This window comes from Monodon monoceros, unplaced genomic scaffold (genome assembly GCF_005190385.1).
Source record: "Monodon monoceros isolate NGI ecotype Baffin Bay Population unplaced genomic scaffold, NGI_Narwhal_1 Super_Scaffold_18, whole genome shotgun sequence".
NCBI classification, from domain to species: Eukaryota; Metazoa; Chordata; class Mammalia; order Artiodactyla; family Monodontidae; genus Monodon; species Monodon monoceros.
Genome location: NW_021703774.1, coordinates 164,054,208 through 164,072,987, shown reverse-complemented (window position 1 = coordinate 164,072,987; position 18,780 = coordinate 164,054,208). Strand labels below are relative to the sequence as shown.

The 18,780-nt window shown below is 57.1% G+C and overlaps 1 protein-coding gene across 6 annotated transcripts in view; it reads right to left on the bottom strand.

Moving 5' to 3' along the window:
* Window positions 1-941: 941 nt before the first annotated feature.
* Window positions 942-18,780, bottom strand: part of WNT4 (Wnt family member 4) — a 30,728-nt gene continuing 12,889 nt past the window's right edge. For 2 of the 6 annotated variants that reach the window (XM_029230554.1, XM_029230553.1), the window contains exons 2-5: window positions 16,384-16,619; window positions 7,372-7,503; window positions 7,133-7,275; window positions 942-6,318 (exon numbers count right to left, since the gene is read on the bottom strand). In XM_029230554.1, coding sequence (XP_029086387.1) covers window positions 5,950-6,318; window positions 7,133-7,275; window positions 7,372-7,503; window positions 16,384-16,619 — 880 coding nt within the window. In that variant the 3' untranslated portion in view covers window positions 942-5,949. Of the gene's footprint in view, window positions 6,418-7,132; window positions 7,276-7,371; window positions 7,504-16,383; window positions 16,620-16,735; window positions 16,898-18,780 lie in introns of those variants that run through there. The other 4 variants (XM_029230549.1, XM_029230548.1, XM_029230552.1 and 1 more) reach the window with 4 other exon arrangements.

Genomic DNA, 18,780 nt, shown 5'->3' with positions numbered 1-18,780 from the left:
GTGTTTCTGTTCCATTATTCGCTTGTGACCATGACATGGGATAGTGCTGGCAGGCAGTGTTGGTGTGGGTCTGACCCCACAGCCAGTAGATGCTCAGTAAACGGTGATGGTGTTGACTATTGATGATCAGCAGTGTCGCAAGGGGCCTGGCCAGGCAGGAGGCCATGTCGCTTTCCCCAGTAGACCCTTCAAAGGGGCTGTGGCTCCTGATGTTGCTGCGAAGTCCATGCATACCTGTGGGGGTGAGGAACCAAACTGAGGATAGAGGGTTTGGCTCAGAACAGAGATGCTCACAGGCCACGGGCTGATGAAGGTGAAATTGGGCTGGAATCGAGAAGCGGGGATGCAGAGCAGGGCCTTGTCTCTGGGCTCGCCCAGTGGTTGCTGGCTTGAACCGGGACCAGTCTGTGCCAAAGTTGGTTCTGGATCCCTCCTGTCTCCCCATTTATCAATTTCTGGGCCTCAGTTTGTTTCTTCTGGGTCCGCCTTTGCCTTGTCAGTTGTGGGAGTTCTGCCATGGCGTTTCCAAGCTGGGGAAGTGGCCAGTGTGGCTAGAGACTGGCCCTGCTGCAGGGTCCTACGCAGTCTGTTCTCTCGGTAGACTGTGAGCCCCTGAGGGCAGGGTCCAGGTCTGAATTGCCTCTGGGTTCCCGTGTCCAGCGTGGAGCGTGTAATCCTCGAGTCCTGCCTAGAGGGCCCGGCCCCTGCCGGCCTCAGTTGTGGGGCTGGCTGAGGCAGCACAAGCCCGGGCTGGCCCTTCTCGCTCACAGGTGGCAGGGCTGGGGGTGGGGGGTGGGCACTGAATCAGAGTATATGGCTCCTTGTGTCCAGCTTCCTCTTCCTGGCTGGCCAAAGGCTTGGGAACAGTGGCTGCCTTTCTGGGGCAGCCAGGGCACCTGGCCAGAGTATGCTCTGTCAGGCACTGTCAGCTCTTCAGCGAGCCCCGGTCCTCCTCTTAACCTCGAGAAGGCCCCAGGTTATTGGTGTTGTTCTTGGCAGACCACCGGGCCCCTCAGCAAACAGGGAGGCGAGTGTGTACCCGGCCTGGGCCTGTTTGTGTTGGCCTCGCCAGGCGGGGGATTAGCTCAGCTGGGCTGCTAATTGCCTCCAAAGTGCCGGCCGGGATGCTGACAAGGGCTGGGCCTCTAGGCCCCTCCTCCCCAGCAGGCACTATGCCAGGCTTGGGGACCTGGCCCAGAAGGGCCCCTTCTCTCCCCTGTCAGCGCCTGCTTGGCCTAGACCCTTGAGATGCGGGCAGGGGGTCAGCAGGGTTGGCGGCTCAGGAAGGAATGGGGGGAGATGCCTATGAAGTCATCGCCTGGGCCAGGCCAGGCCAGGCCAGGCCACACTCCGCCCCCTCCCCCTCCCCCCATCCCTTAGACCTTCTCGAGTCAGATGCCTTCTCCTGAAGCTCAGCGTTTTCTCCTCTTGCTAGGAAGCTGCTGGGCTCCTCTGCCCAGATGCCTTCTGGTCCCTCAGCACCTTCCTCTCTTTCTTCTGGTATCTTTCTGTTTCTGTGTCTGCCCTCCTACCCGCTGCCTTTTCCTCACTCAGCCTTTCTTAGCCCCTGTCAGTTGCCCAGAACCCTCCCTATACTTCCTTCTACCCTTCACTTTCCTGTGTTCTCTGGCCCTTTCTTGGCCCAAGATCCACTTTAAACCCTGCCTCTGGTCTCCCCAAGACTTCCTTGGAGTACTGGCTATCACAAAGGAGCTGAGAAGGAGGTCCACTTTATTATCACACGGTTTCACAACCTTCTCAGAAACCTTCAGGCCTGAGTCTGAGGGCATTGTCAAGGATGGATCTGGACACAGCCTCTCTGCGAGCAGACCTGGCCTGGGAGCCCTGGAAACCTTCCACCCTCACAGGTGGGGCCCCTGGGCCCCACTGCATAAGCTTCCCACAGCTCCGACACACCCACCTCTACTTCTGACTATGGCCTCCTTCACCCCTACTCCCTGTCCTAGTCCTGCCTCTCACCCACATTGGAGCCTGGATTCAGCCTCTCCTGTTGGTGCCTAGGGGCAGCTTTGCCATTGCTTTGCTCCCTGGGTACCCCGATCCCTTGGATTCTCGGTTTCCTGCCTGGAGATCTCTGCCCTGAGATATCCGCCTGCTTCTGATCTCTGGGATGGGGCCAAAGTAGGACCACAGTCTTGGGGCACACCTGCCTTCAGCCCCTAACCTATCCCACACTGTCTGCTTTCCTCCTCGTCTCATCCTCCCTCGGATCCCCTCAATCTTAGAGCTCCCTTAACTGCCCACTGCATTCCTGAAAAGGGAATAATAATATTTATAGTAATAGCTGCCATTTGTTGAGCTTCACACGTTTTATTTAACATCCCCAAGAAATAGATTCTATTATTATTTAACCCCAAATTATGAATGGAGTTGGGGCAGGGGGAGCAGCCCCATATTACAAATGAAGAAAAGGAGTTCCAGAGAGGGACAAGAGTTGTTCAAGGTTCCATATAGTGAAGAAGTGGCAGTGCTGGGATTCCAACCCAGGTCGGTTTGATTGCAAAGCCTAGGTCCTTTTCCCAGTTCTGGAAGGTGATTGGGCACGGACATCCCCACCTCTTTGCTCTACCATCTTGGACCCTCTATATCACCAGTCTCTTTCTCTCTGCGTTTGACCCTGATTTGCGGATGTGTCCTTTTCTATCCTCCCATACTCTAGACCCCATCCCCTCCCCAATGCTTCACAAATTTGTGTGTACCACTGCTATCCTGAAAGCACTTTGCTTTGGCCCTTTTATACCCCATTAAATTTTTGGAAAGCCAAGCACATAGTAGCCTAACTGTTCCCAGGCTGGTGTGGGTTTACTGCAGTAGGGGTGGAGTGTAGGTGTGGGACCATGGCCCCCTTGGTAAGGCTGAGGACTTCATTCCACTAGGCTGAGGTTCCTGAGAAGCCACTTTGGGTCTCCCCAGGAGCTGTGACTTGAGTTATATGGAGTTTTCCATCCAAACTCCTCATTCTGACTGGGCTCCAATCTTGGAGTTTACTTTTAGTCACAGGCCTTGAATCCTTGTGTCCTTGGGCAGGAACTAAACTCTTTTTCTATTTGTCCCCCACTTCCTCAATCGACATCCACTTTACCACACCCTCCTCTGTCATCGTATCTGTCCCTCCTTTCCAAATCAATGCCCAAGAAGCGTTCTGAGACCTTGGATTAGGCCAAGGTTTGAACAGCTGATCATGCATGGCTCAGTGAAATGCGGATACAGCCCCTGGGTGTTAAAGGTGAATTCAAACTAGATATTCAGAAGGAGAGGGGTCAAAGGGTGTCCCCATTTCTAGAATTTGATAATGTTTATCTGCTTTTCCCATGTCCTTCCCCAAGTTGCTCTTCTCCCTCTTCTACAAAAAAGTCACTGCCACAATTGCAAGATAAAGAAATAATCATTTTATCGTGCACCAGACTATTTCATGGGGATGTCACAAAGGCAAGGAGCCTAGTATAAAAATCGGGACGAGGTGGGGGCAGCAGAGGGGGTAGCAGCATCCAGAGCTGGGGCTTGTCCAGCCCTAGGCCTCCGAGGGCACCTTTGCCTTGCGGTAAGACCAGTGGAGAGGGTTTCGGGCAGGGCTTGAACCCTCTGGCCAGCTTCCAGGATGCGTGGCTATGTCAGTCCTGTGCTGGTTCCTCTTTAAACTGTTCTGCTGGACAGTTTAGAGCTGGGTGTGTCCAAGGAAGCTCCGTTTTCCTGCAGCTGTGGATCCCTTTGGCCTTTGGGGTGCTGGTGGCAGTGGTGGTAGGGCTGGGCAGAGGTTCCTAGAATCTAGTCTGCTTCACTGAGGCTACACCCTTCAGAACGCCGGGAGGATCAGCTTTGAGGAGCCCCCTGGTAGGTGGAAAGGTGAGGCCTATGAATAAGCGCAGATCCGTTCTCTTCTTCCTGGGGCAGTGCCCATCATACCAGCATCCAGCCTGAATCTACTAGTGCCCTGGCTCTGGGGACAGGACTTAGGGGTGGGGGAGGGGTCTCCACTGCTTCCTTTGTGTGGGTCGGGCCTCTGCCAGTGAGGGATAGTATTTTGCCTGGCTCTGAGCAGACAGCTGAACAGAGCCCGCCAGAGGAGCAGTGAGCCCAGCTGGGCAGCTGTGGGGACACAGTCGGCTCAGCTTTCATCCACATCAGAGCCTGCCTGCCCCAAGATTATCCCCACATTTGAATGTGGGTCCAGCCTCTCACTTGGTTTTGGCCTTCTTCTTGGATGGACATGAGCAGAGAGCTTGGCTGGGGGCCGAGGGTGTTGACCCTGTCTTCGTGAGGGAGCCAACACCAGGAGGCACAAACCGCAAGGCCTGGGGGAGAGCGTCTACAGGCTGGAGCCCGTATTCTGGATCTGGGACCTTGAATTCAGACGCTGAACCCTGGAGCCAAGAACTTGGAGTCTGAGAACCTGGAGCCTGGAGCTTAAGACCTCAGACCAGGAGCTGAAAGCCCCAGGGTGGGTGCAGCCTGCAGAGAGGGCTGAGAGTGAGGTCCTCTGGTGGTTGGGAGCCCACCTGAGAAGCAGTTGGGTCAGGCCAGGGCTTGCTGTGTGCAGGTCCTGCGCACAGAAGTTTGGGCTGGGCTCCTGATGGCTTGGCTGGTGCACAGGGCCAGGCCCGGGCTGCTGGTGCTAGCTCTGGGGGCTATGCTTCAGTACCCTCGGTACCCTCCGCTGCTGAGACCTCACTTCGTCAGCCTTCCCACTGTCCACCTCTTCCCTCAAGAGCCTGCTCTGCCCTCCCTTGGGAACCAAGTGGGCTCCGGCTCAGCCTGTGGTCTGTGGCTCCTGCTGCTTCCCAGCCCCTTTTCCTCCAGCCAGAGCCCCTTCCCTGAGGCTCAGACCCAGGGGGACCTACAGTTTCTGGGCCTCTGGGTACAGGAGTCCAGGAGGAGCCTTGGCTGGGGGGCTCTTCTGGCTCTGCCTCTGCCTCTACTGGCTCTGGGACCCAGCTGAGCCTTGCCCTTTCTCCTGTAAAATGGGCACAGGCATGCTTCCCTGTCTTGTTGGCCTCCCAGGATTGCTGTGGTCATCCAGTGAGATGGCCCAGTACAGGGCCTAGAACAGTATTTGCTCAATAGATTCGGTTAAGGGAGTGAAATAAAAGTTGGGAGATGGCTTCTTCACGTGGCCCTCTCCTGTGTGCGTGTGGCGTTTCCATTCTTAGTTTCATAGAGGAGCAGCACCGTGGAGCGACGCTCACGGCGTCACTGTGAAGGCCCAGCTGGGGTCTCTGATCCAGGACGCAGCCGTATTCCTGCCTGGGAGGGACCAGGGAGTGAGGGTCCCCCTCTCTGAGGGGAGGCCTGGCGGCTGGGCTAGGGGTGGGGGCACTGCAGCCTTCACTGGCTCTCGCCTCATCTGCTGTTCTTGCCTGGAGGGTTCCACAGAGATTGAACCTCCGGCTGCTCATGGAGGCCTGAAATTAACCTTCTGCCCTGGACCTGGTGTCTGCCCATTCCTTTTCCACGGGGCTTGAGAGACAAAGCTACCAGGCTGAAGCTGCCCGGGGTCCGTGTGTAAGTGTGGGGTGCAACTGCTGTCAAGATGGCACCATCCCCCTGCCATAGGGCTGCCCCTTTCCCTAGATGGCAGGGTCAGTAGGCCTGTGGCTGCAACACTTCGTTACCCACCTTAAGTCTGCAAGTGGAAAAACAGGTACAGATAACAAGTGAGTGGTCAGCAGTGGCCACATGTGGGCAGCCAGAGGCATGAGCAAAGTCCCTTTGGTCAGTGGCAGCCACAAAGGCCCAGGCTTCAGGGAGGCCCCAGTTGGTGCCCTTGGGGTCGCCTGCCTGGTTCCGGCAATAAATAACATGAGGACCCAAAAACCAAACCAAAACAAAAAATACAACCAGTATCTTTTGGGGTGGGTGGTGCGGGACTGTTTAAATTATCGGCCTTCCCTGGGCCACTAGGTGGTTGCTGGGCACAGGGCTGGGCGGCGGTCACCGGCACGTGTGCAGCTCCACGAGCCGCTGGCACTGCCGGCACTTGACGAAGCAGCACCAGTGGAATTTGCAGCTGCAGCGCTCGGCCAGCTCTACCTGTGCCGTGTGGAAGCCGCGGCCGCAGCACAGCAGCTCGCAGCCGTCGATGGCCTTGGACGTCTTGTTGCACGTGCGGCCCCTCGTGCCCAGCACGCCGCTGCGCATGTCCTGTTCGCAGAAGTCCGGGCTGGGCTCCAAGTACACCAGGTCCTCGTCTGTGTGCGGCTTGAACTGCGCATTGCGCGGCACCAGCGCCCTGGAGGAGCCCACACGGCGTGGCTCCACCTCCGTGGCGCCGTCAAACTTCTCCTTCAGCGCGTGGCCCACCTGGCGGAAGGGCGGCACGGCTCGCCAGCACGTCTTTACCTCGCAGGAGCCCGACACCCCGTGGCACTTGCACTCCACCCGCATGTGAGTCAGGATAGCCTGCGGGGGGCGGGGAGGGGAGAGGGGCCATCAGGAGATGTCAGGGGAGGCCGGGGAGGGGCTGCTGGGGGGCGGATGAGCGGGGGCAGAGACGGGGTCATGGCGCAGAATTGGAGAAAGATGTACGGTCATGCTTCCTCTGTATTAAGCTCCTGCTGTATGCCACGGTGGCCTGGTAAGCTGTGTTGGGAACAAAGATACTGTCCTTGCCCTTGGGGCACTCGGAGTTGATGGAGGAGAGACACGTTAAAGGGCAGTGTCATACGAAACAGGGAAAAGTGACGTGTTGGGGAAGAAGATGGCTGCATTGAACCTGCACAGGAGCCTTGAAGAGTAGGTACGGAGATAGCAGGTGGTATTGTAGTTAAGCACACGGTCTTCGCAGTGACAGAGAAATCCTAACCCTGCTACTTATTAGGGGTGTGTGCGTGACAAAGAGGGATGGAGACACACCTGTGTGCACATATATGTGTGGGTGGGGGCGTGTTGGGGGACGTGTGTGCTACACTGGGGGCCGCTCACACTGTCCTGTGATACCTGCTTACCTGTCCGCTCCCTCCCCGTGCCCCCCGCCCCATAGGAGGTGCCTGGTACCGGCCAGAGCCCAACAAGTGTTTTCTGAGGGGCAGGTGGGGGCGGGGGAGAGCGTCTGGGGACATTGCCGAGCCCGCCCTTTCCCGGCCGGCCGTGAGGGTGCTGGGGCCGCACGCACTACCTTCCTGCCGGCCTCGTTGTTGTGGAGGTTCATGAGGGCCCGGCTGGACGAGGCCCCCTTGCTCCTCTCCCGCACGTCCACAAATGACTGTGAGAAGGCCACGCCGTAGGCGATGTTGTCCGAGCATCCCGACCACTGGAAGCCTGGGTGGGGTGGGCATGCGGGGTCCGTGGGTGAGTGAGGGCCTGGGCCCCGGCCCCTGCCCTGCCACGCATGCCCTCCCCACTGCCCGCACTTACCCTGTGGGCTGACCCCGTGTACCGTCCGGTCACAGCCGCACTTTTCCAGCTCCCCACTGCTGCACGCCCGTGTCACCGCAAAGGCCACACCTGCCGAAGAGATGGCGTACACGAAGGCCGCCTCCCGAGTCCCTGTGGGAGGGAGGCAGAGGGAGGGCAGGGCTGGGTCCCAGTGCTCCTCCCGGCACCCTCCTTTTTAGAGGAGAGGCGTAGATGGGACTGCTGAACGACGGAGGCCCAGGGAGAGAGCAAGGCAGGCTGACTCCCGTGGGGCAGGAGTCACGCCGAGCTGGTGCTTATTCTTACCCACCAATGGCCAACATACTTAACACACGCCGGACACTGCCCTGCGGCCTTCACGTGTGCTGGTCATTTAGCCTCCCCGCACACGTCAGGTGAGTATAATTATTATCCCCGCTTTCAGAGGGATTAGCCAACTTGTCCCAGGCCACACAGCATGAGCAGCCAGATGGTCCAGCTTCAGTGCTCTGAGCACCGTCAGTTACTGTTCTCACAACCTCTCCGGGAGGTTAGTGATGTTAACGTCATTTTATGAGAGACAAGACAGGCATGGGAGAGGTGAATTAACTTTCCAAGGCTACAGAAGTAGCAGGCTGGCCTGTCAACCCAGCTCTTTTTGTGCCTATTCCCCAGCTGGCCCCTCTAGGCTCTGATGGGGTCCCCCGCCCGAGGAACCTGCCCCAGCCCTTCCTGCTGAGGCTGGGCCGATTTCTGAGACCACCTTGCTTCCTTATACCTCTAAGAGTAAACCGTAATGACAATGGCCCCACCGCTTACCAGGATCACTGCTGAAGAGGGGATGCCCTCTACCATCGGAAGCTTTATCTGTGCTTAGTTCACAGATGGCACATTGCGGGTTTGGGGAGGGGAAGTGGGTCGCAGTCGTTCAGTCAGCAAGTGATAGAACCAGGACTCAAACTCCGGTCTGTCCGCCTCTGCTGCCTGTCTTTCCCTTCCGCCCCATGACTTCTTGGTGGTTCTATGTTGGTGCCTGCCCTGTCTCTTGCCTGAATGGGTGTTTTTATCCTCCTAGGAACTGTGCCTCAGGGGGTGTAGCTGCTATGTAGACCCTTTCTGGGGGTGTGGGTGGTGGGAGGGAGTGTCTTTGTGTGTGTTGCGTGTGTGTGTGTGGTGCATGTGCACAGGGCTGGCTGGGTGTGTGACCAGACGGGCCCTGCTCCTCTCTGGGCCCTGTGAGGGCCTCTGTGTGCCCGTGACTGTCCTTCTGTCTCTTGCTGGAGTGTCTGTGTCCACAGGAGCAAAGGGGGGAGGCTTTGGCCTCGTGGTTGGCAATTACCTCTGTGACACCCAGGCCGGTGCTCTCGGCTGCCCTGGGGAGCAGTCGCCGTGGTCAGACAGAAACAATCACCTCCTCTGTGCCCGTGTCTGTGGACAGGCAGTGGAGGCCGAGCGCTGGGGTTGGGGGCAGCTCAGGCCCCCATGGCCCAGGACGCCCTGTTCTCGGTTCGGCCCTTGAGCTGGGGATACTGCCCGCCACCCACTTTCTACGGCCCACCCTCTGCCCTGGCCTGGACACTCTGGGCCTGCATGAGGGGGCTTGGCTGGAGCCACAGGGGCCTTGACAGCCTGAGATGGAATCCTCTCCAAGTTAATCGAGGTTAATAGCAGGATCATGTTGGTTGGTTTTGTGCTGTGGCCGCCCAAAGAGAGACGACTTTAGTTTCTGGTATTTCTGGTATTTCCAGGCCTGAACCAGCACAAATCTTTGCCCCAAAGACCAAGGGGGAAGGGAAAGCACGAGACAGTAGGGTGGATGGGACTGGCAGGGTGGCCCCAGCCCCTGGCCTGGCATGTTCCTTTCTCCTCTGCTTCTCTGGGCCCTCAGGCAGCCCCTGGCCTGCCCCAAGCTCTGGGCCCACCTCCTCCCCTGAGTGCTAGTAGCCTTGGGTGCAGGGCTCTCTGTGAGGTGGCTCAGGGAGACCCCTGCCTCATCCCCAACCAACACCCATCTGCCAGGACTACAGGCCCCCTTGTCCTGGCCTCGGGAGCAAGGGCGCTATAGTTCTCTCCACTTGGGCTTGAAGGAAGAGGTTCTGGAAGGAACATAATAAGACGAGCTAAACCTTAGAGAGAGCTCACTCTGTGCTGGGCACTGTCTGAGCACTTGACATAATTTATATACTCTTCACAACACCCCTGCAAAGTAGACACTTTTACTCCCCATTTTACAGATAAGGAAACTGAGGCACTGAGCCATGAAGCACCTGTCCAAGGACACCCAGCCAGGAAGTGGTGGAACCAGAATTCGGAATCAGGCAGCCTAGCTCCAGAGTTTCAACCTTGACATGATCCTGCTGCCCGGAGCCCAGAGCCTGGAGCCCCCAGGAATATACAGCCCATCTCTTCCCACCTCCATGTGTGAAGCCACCAGCTGTGGGACATGTCCAGTTCCTTTTGTGGGTTCTTCACTGGGGGATGGTGAGCAGTGGGCCTGTGCTCAGCACAGGAGGCCCCAGAAGGCCTGAAGAATGTGGCTGAGCCACTGTGTCCCGAGAGCCGATGGCAGCGTTTCCTCCAGCCTTTTATGACTGGCCCTGGGTCCCGATCCCTTGACTCCAGGGCTCATCCCCTCTGCCCGGCTGGAGCCTTGCTCACCAGTGGGGTGCCTGGCAGAGACCGCTGAGACACAGAAAAAGGATTGTGGTGTGGCTGTGAGGGTGGCAGAGGGGGGTTCCCCAGCAACCTGGTCGATAACTGCTCCCTGGTCTGGGGGTTTGCCTGTTCCAGCTGCAGGGGGAGGACTTTGTCCTCCTGGGACAGCAGAGCCGGCCGAGGGAAAGGCAGAGCTCTCGAAGGTGCTAGCAGCTGCCCTACAGCCTTCTGCCTTTTCCATAATGCCATTTGCCCCATTCCACACCCAACTCCTTTCTTCCTGCTCTTTCTTCTTCCCTGGCTCCATTGGTCTAAATCCTGAGCGTCCTCTAGGTCCCACGTCACTGCCATCTTTTCCAAGGTGCTAAGCCTACCTGGGGCCGGGAATTCAGAGTTGTCCTGGGGATCCAGTGATAACTACCCTTTCTGAGGGCCTGGGATGTGCCAGGGCCTTTCCATGAGCTCATGGCGACCTGAGCAACCAGCTCTCTCCAGCTCTGCTCTGTGGAGGAAAAAGTGAGGCTCGGGGGCTTGTCTGTGGTCCCTCAGCCAGTCGGTGGCCAAGAGGGAATTGGAACCACGGCCTGCCTCACTCGAGGCCAGTGCTCTTCTGAGCACATCGCATGCGCTGTCTCCCCAGATGCTGGATGGAAAGACATTTGAGCAGGAAGGAGTGTTTGGAGGAGAAACAGATGAGGCTGAGTTGGGCTAGAAAGGAAGCCACGGGCGTGGGGATCCCCGGGGCATCAGGCAGGTGTCCTGATGGCAGTGTCATTCCGAGCATAACTTACATGTTTCCAAAGCAGACCCAGCGGGAGTCCTCCGGAGGTGGGGCAGGAGAGGCACGGCCCTCTGAGAAAGGCACTGCCCTTGTCATCTCCCCATCCCTGCCCCCCAGCCTGCCTTTCCAATTTCCTTTGCTCTCTTGTCTGCAAAGGCTCACCTTTTCTTGAAACCACCTCCAGGAAGCCTCTTTGGATTTAAGAGACAATATAGGGCAGGGGAAAGAGTAAAGGCTTTGGAGCTGGACAAAGCCGTGTTAAGACTCTTACTAGTGTAGTGACCTTTCCCGGTTCTAACATGGGGAAAGTAACGCTGGCCCAGCAGGCCAGGCCCTGGTACTTCTGCGCATCCCTCCCACCATCATGGATTCCTGGGAGCCCGGGTGCTCTGGCTGGCCTGGCCTGCCCTCCCCGCGCAGTCAGAGTTGGACTCGGACTGTTTCATCTTCTAAGTGTCTTGTGTGCTTGTCTGCAGCCAGACTGGAAGCTCCAGGGGCCACGCTGTCCCTCACCACCTCCTCTGTCCCCCTCGAGCCCAGTACAGAGCTGGCAAGAACAGGCCTTTCCCAGCTTCCTGGAGACAGAGGTGGGTATTGGGAGGAGCGTGGATGCTCAGCCTGGCAGGCCTGAGATCTAGTCCTGGTTCTGCCACTTCCTAAATGTGTGATTTCAGTTGTTATGTCCATAGAATGGGGCTGACAATAGTTCTGACCTCTTCAGGTGGGTATGGAAATCTAATGGCATAAAACATGGGAAGTGCTTAGCCTCTGGCCTGGAGTAGGAGCTTGAGACATAGTAGCTACTGTGAATGTTATTGTTGGGTGATTAATGCCATTTTATTCATTCGCTAACAAATATTGGTAGGGCACTTACCCCCTGAGGGCCACTTGTCCACATATTTGCCATTGGGCTAAAAGCTTCCTCAGCGCAGAGACACCTCCTCCCTCACCAGACGTTTATTAGCCACCTGCTGTGAGCCAGGCCCTATGCCAGCATGAGGGAGACGGAGGTGAGTCTGTCCTCAAGGAACCCCCAGTGCAAAGTGTCTCTGGGGCAACCCCTCCCCAGACCTCCTGTGATGTATCGGATGGCACCAAAAGCTGGCCTGAGAGGTCCCCAGAAGAAAGGCATGTTGTCACCCTCATTGGGTCCAAAGTGATGCCAACATTGAAGACAAAGGTGAGAGCACGGGTGTTAGGGAGTCACAGCCCAGGACTGAAAAGCATCTACTTCTTAGATCCAGCCTGAAGTTCCCATCAGTCAGGTGCCCTGAGGTTAGACACGCGGAGACTGCAAACACAGCCTGGGCTGAATCCTCACTTGGCTACGACCAGTGCACCACATCGCCTCCCGACATGGCAGTCAGAGCCCAGAGGGGCCGCAGGGCTCATGGGGTCCCCTCTCGGGACGGGGACACGATCAAGCTCACAGAGCAAGGTGTGAGAAGGCAGGGGAAGGCTCGGCGTTGTCTACAGATGGAGGGAAGCAGGCGCAGAGGCGTCTGCACTGCCTTCCACGCCTCTCCCCATGCTGCTCGGGCCGGCCCACCCCGAGACCCCAGCACATCCTGCTCACGGCCGCACTGAACTTCCGCCAGACTCCCTGGCCTCTCCCTCCCACCCTCAAACCCTCGTCGTTCATTCCACGAATACTTATCAGTTACCTACCTCGTGCAGGTGCTGCCCCAGGCACAGGGATTAAGCAGTGACCGAACCCGCACAGAGGCCATCATCCCACATCTGGCCCTGCACGCCTGCTCAGCCAAGAACCACCGGCTGCCCCATTCCTGGCTGCCTCCAATGCCACCTTCACCAAATTTCTGGCAGATTCTCAGCCTAGAGCACAGTTTGGCCCTGACTTACACATGTCCTCACCAGTCACCATTATGTCACCGTCAGTCTTGCCTCTGTAGGCCAGGAGCAGGGGGTCTCCACTGCCTGGGAGGGGAGGGGGTGCGGGTTGGAGCTGTACGGCCTCGGGCAGTGCTGTCCGTAAGAGAGCTGCTCCCACCCCCAGGTGCCCTGGGAGTCAGGCAGGCCTTTGGAGACATCATCTTTGAATCCTGATGGGAAGTCCAGGAGCTGGGGCCTGGGGTTGCCCCACCACCCCCCATCCAGGGAGGAGGACGCTGAGGCTAGGACAGGGGATGGACCTTGCCCGGGAACTCATGCCAAGAGCCGTCAGGTCCCGGATCTAGGTGCATCACACCCTCTGCTGGGCCTCCTATCTCAGCTGTAATGTGGGAACAATACTACACACTCGGACTTGTCGTGAGGGTGGTCGGATGCAAGGCAGCACCAAGGAGGCCCTCAACAAATGGGGCTCCTTTTCTCCTCCAAGTATGGCCTGGCCTGTGAGCTATTACCTTTCCAGGTCTGAGGTCAGGACCCCAGCCAGGCAGCCCATGAATGCGGGCACTGGCCTAGCCCCCCAACCCCTAAACCTGGGGGCTGTGAGAAAGGCCTGCCCAGCCGGCTGCTGCCCCAAATCACAGCAGCTGGTGAGCACAGATGGCTTTTCTGGGGTCAAGGTCCACCCTAAATGGTGATGCCCCTATGAGGTAAGCACACATGCAGGTCCTACTGACAGGTGAGGAGACCGAGGCTTGGAGGAGTGAGGTCCCTCCCCCAAGGTCATGCTGCCCGTGCTCTCCCCGCATGGCCTCATCAACCCTGGACCCCCCAAAAGCAGCACTGTGGCCTCGGGAGGGACAAGTCCCGTCTCTTGTTCAGTGGAGATAAATTGAGACTTTTCCAGGAGGAATTTTACTAGGGAAGAAAACAGAAAATGCAAAAGTGAGGGGATGGACGAATGGGAAGAGTTCAGACTCCAAACACGACTGCCCTTGCCTCGCATGTGGCTGGCTTGGCGAGTGCATGCCCTGACTCAGCCCCGAGGAGACTGGATGCTTGACCAAGTCACTTGGACTTTAGTCCACAGCAGGTTCCAGCCAAGCCTGGTAGGATTCTCAGCATCTTCCTGAACTTGATGAGCCGGGGCTGGGCCCCCTCCCTGGTTCCTGGTGCAAACACAGGTGAGGAAAGCACTTCTTGACGGGGTCCCTCACCTGCATCAGGCCGCACTGACCCATGCCTCCCCTCTTCTGCCCCTTGAGTCCTTGCCCCGACTTGCTCTCTGCCACTGGATGACATCCCTTGACTGTCTCCTCCATGCCAGGCTCTGACACGCGCTGGGAAACTGGTAAATGAGACATTACCCTTGCCTTGGAAGAATTCAAGGTTTAGGGATGGGGGAGTGGGCTGGGGGAGACAGGCATCACAGTTCAGTGTGAAAGGTGTAATGAAAGCCACGTGGACACAAATGGTTTAGACAGAAGTGTGTGTGTGTGTGTACACGTGTGTGTATTAAGGGAGAGAGAGAGTGAGAGAGAAAGGAGAGAGAGAAATTGATAAGTCAAATGGGTTAAAATGTAAACAGCTGGTGATAGGTAAAGAGTATATGGCAATTCTTCACAGGAAAAACTGAACTCACATATTCAGAGAACAAACTGGTGGTGCCAGAGGCAGAAGAAGGGATGGGGGCTGGGCAAAATGGGTGAGGGGGTCACCAAGTACCAACTCCCAGTTATAAAATAAATACGTCATGAGGAGGTGATGTACAGCGTAGTGACCACAGTTAATAATACTGTATTGCATATTTGAAAGTTGCTAAGAAAGTAGATCTTGAAAGTTCTCACCACAAGAAAAAAAATGTTTGCAACTGTGTGGTGATGGATGTTAACTAGACTTACTGAATCGTTATATTGTACACCTGAAACTAATATGTCAATTATACCTCATTTTAAAAAGAAGAAAATGAAAGTAGCTGACTGAATAAACCTATCACATAGAGATTTTTAAAAAAAGAGTATATGGGAATTCCTTGTACTATTTTTGCAACTTTTCTGTAAGTTTGAAACTATATCAAAACAATTAGCGAAAAAAGGGGGGAAAACCCCAGCATGAACAAAGAGCTTTGGAGCCCCGTGGAAAAAGGAACCACCTGCTTGCAGGAGCTGGGCAGACTGGAGGAGGGAGCTGCTGAGCTGGAGGAGAAAGAGGGCTGGGTGTTTGGGGGTGGAGGAAATAGCATGTGCAAAGGCATGGGGGTATGAAGGGCCTGGCACATGTGACCCTGCCAGTCTATTCATGAGTCCACCTAAAACACGGAACACCTACTGTGTGCCAGGGGCTTCCTGTGCCCAGGGTCTGCTGTTTGAGCCTAGTGTCTGGGCCTCATCAGACAGACAGCCCTGGGTCCTCGGCGGGGGCACCGTGGTCCCGGGAGGGCCTCTGCTCCCAGGCCACTCACTGGGCCTTTGCTTCTTCTCAGAAGCAGCAGTGTTCAGTCATGCCAAGCATAATCGTGCCTTTTTGGCCCCTGCCAACTCCCAGGAGAATGGCTTCCAAATTTCTATCCCAGTTGGTTTCCAACAACATCCAAATGGTTTTGCCACAAGCCCAGCAGCCCTCGCTGTCCAGGACCACAGGTGCCAAGACAAAGGTTGGCCCAGGAACGCTTTTCTGCTGCCTGAGCAAGTCAAGGGGTCTGTGGACTAGTGTCAGTTTCACACTCAGGAAGTAGTAAAAGAGGCAGCTGGTTTAGAGCGCTCCCTCGAGGGCAGCGGCTTGACCCGGTGACCTCTTAAGGAGACTTCCAGTTGCATGGAACGTTCTCTATGCCCTGGCCCATCTTCCTCTGGCTTGATGCCTTCTCATATTTCTGGTGTCAGCCGAGGACCCACTCCTTGGGAAAGCTTTCCCTGAGCACCCGCCCTGGCTGGGGCAGGGGTCCACCCTTGTGCTCCCGAGGCTCCTGTGTCCCCTCTCATCCTGGGTAAGAGCAAGACCCTGGAGCTGGACGGCACGGGCTCAAGTCCTGGCTTGGCCACTTTTTGGTTCTGTGACCTTGGGCGAGTTACCTAACCTCTGTGTGCCTCAGTTTCGTCATTTGCAATACGGAAGCCCATCTCAAAGGGCCAGATGAGTTAATATCACTTAAAGCACTTAACCAGTGTCTGGTCCCTAGCTGGTGCTACAGGTGTGAGAGCCACTGCCCCTACTGAAGTGTCATTGTTGCCTCAACTGTGAGCCCAGGAGGACAGGATCTGGGTGCTGCTCTTCCCGGCGTCTCAGGGCTGGGCAAGTGAGGCTCAACAGGGTTCGTCAAAGGTACGGACGAACGGGATGAGCTTGCGTAGGTGAGACCAGTGCTAAGGTAAAAATAGCACAGGGTTGGGGGGCTGGAAGCCCAGGTCTGAATTCTTTTCTGCTGTTCACCCTCTGAGGAGCCCCGGGCAACTCCGTCTTTTCCCCTGCCTGAGCCTCAGTTTCTGACTCTAGAACAGGAATGGTGGCTCCGGGACCGAAAACACGGCACACCGTCTTGTGCTGCGCAGCCAGAAAACGGCATCCTCCTCCATCGGCCCTCCCGCAGGGGACTGCCGTCCGCTGGGTCCCGCCCGCTCCCATGCCTCCTTCTGCATCCTGTGATGAGTGATGGACCCGTCAGGCCACTCGTGAGCACATGATTCCCCACCCCAGGAAACAGTGGTCCCTTCCGGGGTCCCCAGCACCCCCGCGAGCCCCTCCCTCACCTTGCGTCACCACCTTGCCGAAAACAGGCAGCGAGTCGAGCGTGGAGCAGTTCCAGCGCCGGTTCCGGAACTGGTACTGGCACTCCTCAATGGCGAGCTGGGCGCCGCGGCGCACCGAGTCCATCACCTCCAGGTTCCGCTTGCACATCTGCACCTGCCTCTGGATCAGGCCCTTGAGCTTCTCGCACGTCTCCTCCTCTGAGATGCTCCCCACTGATGACAGCTTGGCCAGGTACCTGGGGAGAGGGGGGTTGGGGATGGGGATGGGACGTAAGGCTGAGCCCCTTCCCTCCTCCTTCCACGCCCCGGCTGAGGCCACGCCCTGCCCAAGTCTCTGGGAGCCAGTTCGTACCAGGGATGGATCCTGGAGGTTGGCTTCTCTCTGGATCCAGTGACAGCCATCCTGCCTGGTTCCCAGGGCCAGAAGGGGGGAAGTGCTGTCTTGCACAAGGCCTCCATCTCAAGTTAGCCAAAGCAGGGAGAGCACTGGGAGGGCGGCTGGCAGACCCCCGTGGGATCCCTCCCTGCCTGGGTGGCCCCTGCACTGTTATATGTGCCCCGATGTTACCCTAGACCTCGCCCATGGGCTCTGAGCCCTTCGTGTCGAAATGCCCTCTAGATGGGAGGCTGGAGCCACTGTCTGCCCTGGTGTGTCTCTTTCCCTCCCAAGGCAGAGACCCCAGTGACCTAAGCCCACCTCTGGCTGCAAGGTCATGATCCTCACTGCCAGGCATACCCCAGGGCCATCAGGCGGAGACCAGCGTCACTACTGTAGCACTTAGGACAATAAGGGCAGTGAGGGCTGGGGGGCTGGGGATAGTGCTGGGGGAGGGGGCTTTGAAAACAAAGTGTGCCATGCTCTCCCCTCCGCCCCTGGAGTCTTTATAGCCAGAGAACGGGGCACCAATGCTTGCCCCACCTCACAGGGTTATAGTGAGGATATACAATCCAGATGAGATAGCTTATGTCGAGGCACTCTGGGGCCAGGCATACATGGGAAGGGGCTTTACTGCATCCCTTTCAGCAGTACAGAGAGCACTACTGTTGATTGGACACCTACCACGTGCTGTGCACGGCGGCAGGCACTTCTTCCTGTTGCCAGCTCACCCCAAATCTATGAGGTGACAATTATTACGACCATCTTATGGATTCCAAAATAAAGGCTAAGAGGTTAACATGCCCAAGGTGACCCAGGTAGCAAGTGTCAGAGCCAAGCTTCAAACCCCTCCAAACCCCATGCGCCTTTCCCCTGCCGACCCCCTCCATGAGGGCCCTGGAAGGCTCTGCCCTAATGACGGCCACTTTGTTTTTTTGTTTTTGTTTTTGGCCGTGCTGCGTGGCATGTGGGATCTTAGTTCCCCGATCAGGGTTCGAACCCGCGTCCCCTGCATTGGAAGCATGGTGTCTTAACCACTAGACCACCAGGGAAGTCCCTAGTGACGGCCACTTCGCAATCTGGGCCAGGAGGCAAGGGGGCCAGGAGTAAGACACAAAAATACTCACCGGGGTGGGAGCAGAGCTGGGGAAAGACCCTGTGAGGAAGAAACTGGTTTTTCTCTCGAGGGAAGGGTGTGCATTAACAGAACACCTACTAAGTGCCAGGCATGTTTCAGAGCAGTGAGATGACCATCAAGGTCACCCAACTTGTAGGGGCAGACCTGGATTGGAGCCCGGGTCTGGATGACCCCGAGGCTTGTGCTCCAACCACTGCACTGCCCCTCAACCTGTCCCCTCACCCCATCCCAGCATCCCTGGCCAGGGCCCAGTGCACATAGTAGGCACACAAGTAGCAGCCTAATGGTGGAAGGAGAGCTGAGTGGTGACTCTGGAAGGCCTCCCCTCCCTCCCCTGCCTCCCTTTCCCCGCTCTTCAGTGGGAGATGCACCTGCCACCTCCCAGGGCAGGCAGGGCTGCCTGGAGCTGCCTTCCAGATTCTTGGAGGAGCAGCAGGGTGCACGGAATCACAGCCTTAAGGAATGTTCCCTGACAGGTGGTCTGGTCCAGACTCCTTACTTTACAGGTAAGCTCAGAGGAGGAAAGGGGCCTTCCCACCACCTACCAGCAGGAGACTCAGACCCTGGCTCTACCCTCAGCCTCAGCCCCACAGGTCAGGGGCTCTGAACAAAAGCAGAGCAAGTGTCCCACTGCCCCAGGGACCACAGTGAACCAGCCCAGCAGCCCAGGTCTGCTTGATGGGGGGGGCAATGGCTCTCTGGGTGGCAGAGGTGAAGAAGCCAGAGCATCTTTACCAGGGAAGCTGCACAGATTTCTTGTCCGAAGAAGGACAAAGGCCACTGCTCTCTGGGGCTGTTTTTCCACCTGTAATGTGAGGGGGAGACCACCGATTGTGGCCAAGTCAGGAAACTGTTATCAGGCGCTAAAGGGATCCTGTATGTG